The sequence below is a fragment of the Letharia lupina genome (genome assembly GCF_014066315.1).
Source record: "Letharia lupina isolate WasteWater1 chromosome Unknown contig_15, whole genome shotgun sequence".
NCBI lineage: Eukaryota > Fungi > Ascomycota > Lecanoromycetes > Lecanorales > Parmeliaceae > Letharia > Letharia lupina.
The window spans coordinates 1209729-1215090 of NW_023502984.1; the positions used below are offsets into that span (position 1 = coordinate 1209729).

General features: G+C 46.2%; 2 protein-coding genes across 2 annotated transcripts; both read right to left on the reverse strand.

Annotated features, from left to right (window-relative positions):
* Positions 1-275: 275 nt before the first annotated feature.
* Positions 276-1917, reverse strand: HO133_002739 (uncharacterized protein; the record flags this gene model as incomplete). The annotated part of the gene is made up of 4 exons (XM_037293664.1): positions 276-1203; positions 1260-1493; positions 1544-1823; positions 1875-1917. 4 exons carry the CDS (start codon positions 1915-1917, stop codon positions 276-278), a joined length of 1485 nt encoding a protein of 494 aa, XP_037150493.1.
* A 1367-nt stretch (positions 1918-3284) lies between these two features.
* HO133_002740 (uncharacterized protein) lies at positions 3285-4706 on the reverse strand (the record flags this gene model as incomplete). The annotated part of the gene is made up of 1 exon (XM_037293665.1): positions 3285-4706. One exon carries the CDS (start codon positions 4704-4706, stop codon positions 3285-3287), a length of 1422 nt encoding a protein of 473 aa, XP_037150494.1.
* Positions 4707-5362: the final 656 nt, after the last annotated feature.

Here is a 5362-nt window from a genome sequence, read left to right on the forward strand (position 1 = left end):
CAAAGAAGAACGACTTAAGGCCCAAATTGTAAACTTGGTTATTGATATTGGCGAAATATCATGTCTATTACCTCGAAATTTTAAAAATGGGGTTTCTAATGAATTCAACCACTATCTTGATGTTTGCGTCTTAGGAAATGTACAATCGCAAGGACTCAACGCTGGTCATTGCACTTTTTATGAAATAGACGAGTGATAATGCTGTCCCCTGCAATACGAGCTGAATCATTCCAAAAGCACCACCCTTAGATATTACCCCATTAAAAATAATACCGTCAACCAGGGTAGAGCCACCAATAGTTGCGACATTGCTCTAGCATTTCATCCACTGTACCGCGAGCCTCGAAGCCATGGTAGCTTTCCAAATGATGCCTGAGACCCAGAGCTGTATCAAAGCGAGCCTTCTCACAGATGCCAGTCTTGCACAGGTAATACGAGGTCGTCGCATACCGCTCCCACCTCGATGAGTCCTTGGTTCGGAAATGTCTTCTCTGAACCAGCAATTTAGCGCAATCTTCTAAATCTCTTTGCACACTTTTCTGTTGCAGGTATGCTTCTACAGCTCTTTGAATGTCTTCCAATGTTTTGGCTCCCGGCTGCTTTTTCTCGTGGCTGCGATTCTCTGATCTGTGGGTCTTCCACTCGTCCATGGCTACCTCACCAAGGACCTCACCACCATCGAATCTGTAATAAGGGAACCTCTCCGCTTTATCAAAGTTCGCCAGGTAAGACATGGACTTGTCGGCCAGGGTTGTCAAGGCAGGTCTTTTCAGGGCTGCAGTAGCATTCGCGCAGACGTCCCGAAAGTTCCCAATCTTGTTGGAAAACAATCTAAACTTTCCAATACCTGTTCCGATGCTTATGAACGGTCCGATGTTTCGGCTGAGTCCTCCATGAGCTTCGACGACATCATGATAAGCTTCTTCGCTGGGGTTGTTGCACCCAAATCCACCATCTTTGAATCGCATAGCAGGAAGAGGTTTACCTCTGTGAGCTGGGAAAATCCTGACTGGGCGGAAGTACGCCGGTGCGGCTGCAGTCGCTCGGGCCACTTTGTGCAAAGGTATCGCCGATGGGTGGTGTCTAGGATCTGACTTTAACTTCTCGTATACATCGTCTCGAGCCAAGAGTGGCGGCTCATAGGTACGGAACAGGAAAGGCACATCTCCGCGAGCGTTGCTGTCCGGGTAGGCAACAACGATACTAAAGGCGCTTAGCTAAAATTCCGAAACTAAACGGAATATCGGCATTCGGCGAACCATTGGGACAGCTGCTCCTCGACTTCGTAGTTCAATCTGTACCCAGTGTTGCTATGTCTTCCAGTAGCTTCGTTAATAACATTCTTTAAAGAGTCTGAGCTATACTTGGGCCACAGAATGCCAAACCACGAGCACGGCCTTGGGTGACCGAAGATCTTATCGCCCAAGATCTTGTACTCGTTTATGCAATCATGGACCGTCATGCGGAGACAGAACAACATAATGCTGATAAGACTTGACATCTGTCAGTAAGCTATTGTCCTTCAACGGCTGACATGACTTACCCCCCGGTGCTGGTCCCTGCACCGTAATCAAAGTAATGACATGGCAAGAAAAGAGAATCTTCGGACAAGCCACTTGGATTGGTCTCTGTCACGACGGTGGCTTCGAACGACTCGACGTCGTTTGTATAGCGTGTGCTGAACCCGATTTTTGTGGGCTTGTACAGGCAAGGCGAGAAACTCGACTTGACGACAGGGTCTATGCGCCTTTCCTCAATCCCTACCTTTTCCATGAGCGCTCGAAGGATAAGCAGGCTACCATAGCCTCTGATGCCACCACCATCTGTAACAAACTCAGCATATGGTTGATCTTCATGTTGTTTTCTACGCTTACCAAAGCTAATAATAGCCTGTCTCATCCACTCTTCCCCTGCCATGCCGATATATATACCGCCGAACTCAGACAGAGAAGGGAAAAGGGAGAGCAATTTTAGAGATGACTCGAGCTGCTCCTTGTATCGTCTCGAGGGCTTGTAGTGAATGCACCACGTGTATTGGGGACAAGGCTCCAGAGCGGTAGGCAGGGCTACAACTGCATCTCCATTTCTAAAAATTTATGCCAACAGAAAAGGGGAAGCTATGTCCAACCAATTGCAGTAAAGATACCCAAACACCCACCGAGAAGGTCGTTACAACTGATACTTCTGGTTCTTCATTTAACAGTGAGCTCTCCTATGAGTTACAACAGCTAGGACTCGGACAAAAGGACTCGAAGTGGAGCCTTGTTTTTCTGTCAATTCAGCGAATTAGTTTTCAAATGCGATTAAGTCGCCAGACTTGACGACGTAAAAGTGTAAACAGAGCACCTTAGGAGGAGGGGTTTCATCACCATCGGCTTTCGTCCGAAAAATTTAGGTCCTGCATGAAAACAAAAGGCAGATTTCACGAGGCAGCTGATCCAATCTGATCCAATCAAAGTCGACCTAGCTTTTAAAGAGCGTCTAGGCTTGCTCTTTCCTGGAAACCTTTGCGTTCATCAGAGAATGGCCGCAGTTCTCCTGCATTGTCCAGTACTCCTGTGAGTTGCAGAGCAAATCAGACACCGTGCCAGCCTCGCGGTATTCGACTCGATATGCAGCTCATTGGCGCCTAGGACTCTTGCTCAGCCTCTCTGTGTTGCTCGATGGGCGGTGTCACACCTGTTCAACGCTTCTGTTGGAGATCGATGCCTGATTTTATTATCTGCTTAACATTCCATTTCAGTACACCAAACTTGTTAGTCATCATGCCTTTGGCATTGGTCTCGTCCTCATTCTAGTTGTCTTCGACATGCTGCCTAATAGGTCTGTGAATGCCCTTTTACCAGCCTGGTCAGATGCTACTCAAGAGACCTCGATTTGACATGACCTTACTTGCCTCGGTGTGGTTCGAGTCCGAGACGTCCCAACGGATTGGCCATGCCACCACACCTTTTCTGCACGACCTAAGATCGGCGCTCTTGCCACCTGCCGGTACCCGCAGCCAGGGAATGTCCTCGAAAGGCTCAAAAATTTATTCTAGCACCGAGATGGGTCTCGTATTCAGAGTAGTAATAATCAGTGTTATATGATAATGTCGACTCAGTCTTGTAGATTCTACCAGGACAATGCCCTCTTTCCCAAGCCTTCCGCATGGATATTTCAAACAAGTAGTCGGAAATCCAGAGAAATATTGAATGCTGTCGCTCTTGGCCGGTGGTTGCTGTTTTGACAAAAAGCCTGAGTCCCAAATAGGAGGGCGTCCTAAGACGTCTTGATGTTGAAAATCATGGTTGACTCTTCATCTCAAGATCCATTGGAGGGACTTTTGCGTGGAGTCTCCCTCGAAACTTGCGCTTCATCCTCTCACGTGTAATACGAAACACTTTTGGGAACCACCGGTCCAGCGCTTCGTCTTCTTGGCTCATAATTTTGAATAGCGCTCTTGCAGATTCAAAGCATAACACCATTCCTGATCCTTGAAAAGATGCAGCGATGTACAGGTCGTTCTCGTCAGGCAACTGTCCAATGAGGGGAAATCCGTCTGAGGAGTATCCCATTATTCCCGTCCAGGCTTTGCGCAGACGGCCTTCCGGATGGTCATGGCCCCAGTTGGAGCCGAATCGCTCAGCTGCGCTGTCTTCGACATATTTGAGTATGACAGCATCCGTTGTGGTGTCATCTGTGGTTCCGAACTCACAAAGGCCCTCGTCTCGCCCTTTCGTGGCACCGCCACCAATCATAATGTCGCCTGCGAACATTGAACCTTGTGGACGTGGTATCATGTATTCGTATCCATCGTCATAGATAAACGAATATGTCGTTGCCAGACCGTCTTTTGGTAGACCTGACCCAGGTCGCTGAGCGGTCATGTGCCCTCTCAGTGGCACAATCACGCCTTGAAGTGGTGGATACAGATGTGCTGCGTATCCATTCGTTGCTAGAACCACTCTCTCCGCTTTAACGGCACCGCGTGGTGTTTCTACAATCCAACCCCTGTGGCCACTCTCGTACTTTCCAATCCTCAATGCAGGCGTCTCTGTCTGCAAGTTCAGACCCTTCTCCAGGGCTAGAGCCAATACGCCGATGACAAACTTGTATGCACTCAGACTTCCAGCTTCGTAAGAGACTGCGCCAAGAGAGCCTTGTGCCAGGAACCTTTTCTCAGCCTCTTCAGCGTCCCAAAATTTATACTGCGCGACTGGGTCATCGTCACCAAGCACCCTATTGAGCTCTGCCACAGCCTTTTGAGCCTTATTCCACTGGGCCTGATCATAGATCACATCGACGGTGTCCCCTTGCCAACTGTCACACGCGATACCATGCTCTCTAGCAAAAGCATGTACGTTCCTCATGCAATTGTATCCAAACCTCGCTATCTTAACAGCCTCTTCTTCCCCCAGATCTTTGATATTATCCAAGACCTCACGATAGGCGACACATTTAGTGTGCCCGCCATTTCGTCCCGTTGCGCCTGAACATGCGGTACGGGCTTCGAGCACGAGGACAGAGGGTGGAGAAGGTTGACTGAGGATCCTGTAGGCGAGCGTGGTGCCAGTAATGCCAGAGCCGATGATGAGAGTGTCTACGGTTGTGGGAAGTTCGGGCGTGGTTCTGTTATTGGAAAGACTAGAGGGAGGATCTTGCCAGTATGATACCGTAGGATTTGGGAGTGGTAGCCCAGGACGGATCGAGGCTCGTTCTTCCATACTGGTGAGTAAACGGTGGAGACGGATGGGACCAATTCACCGGCATCGTTGGCGAATGAAGAAGGCGGGAATTGGTTCTTTGATAGGGCTTTACAGCATTTTGTAGAACCCTGGGCGGGAGCTCCCGACTAGTAGCCTACCCCGCCGAATTTTATTTAAATTACAGCTAAAGGTAAGTAAAAGATAGAATCGTTATATATCAGTACGGAGGTCGACACCAAAAGTCCTGGACATGCCAAGACAAGGGTTCAGGTAGGGCTGAGTGCTTAGTATACTTTCAAATTTCATAAATAGCATTATTATTCTTTATTATAATAAGTATTAATACTCTATAAAATAGCGACGTAGTATATATATACGAAGTATATATATAATAGCGATATTAATAGAATATATAATAGTAATAATATTAAAGTATTAATTATAATATAGAGAAATAGAGAAAGAGTATAAAGACTTTTAATATATAAATCTTATTTATATAATATAATAAATAGAAATCTTCTTATTATTCTTTATCTTAATTATTTTTTATTAATATATCTAATATTTAAAGTATTAATTATAATAATAAGACTTAAATTTAAATACTTATTAAGTTTTATTAATTATAAATAAAACGTTATATTACTTAAAAAGATATATTAAAAATTTAT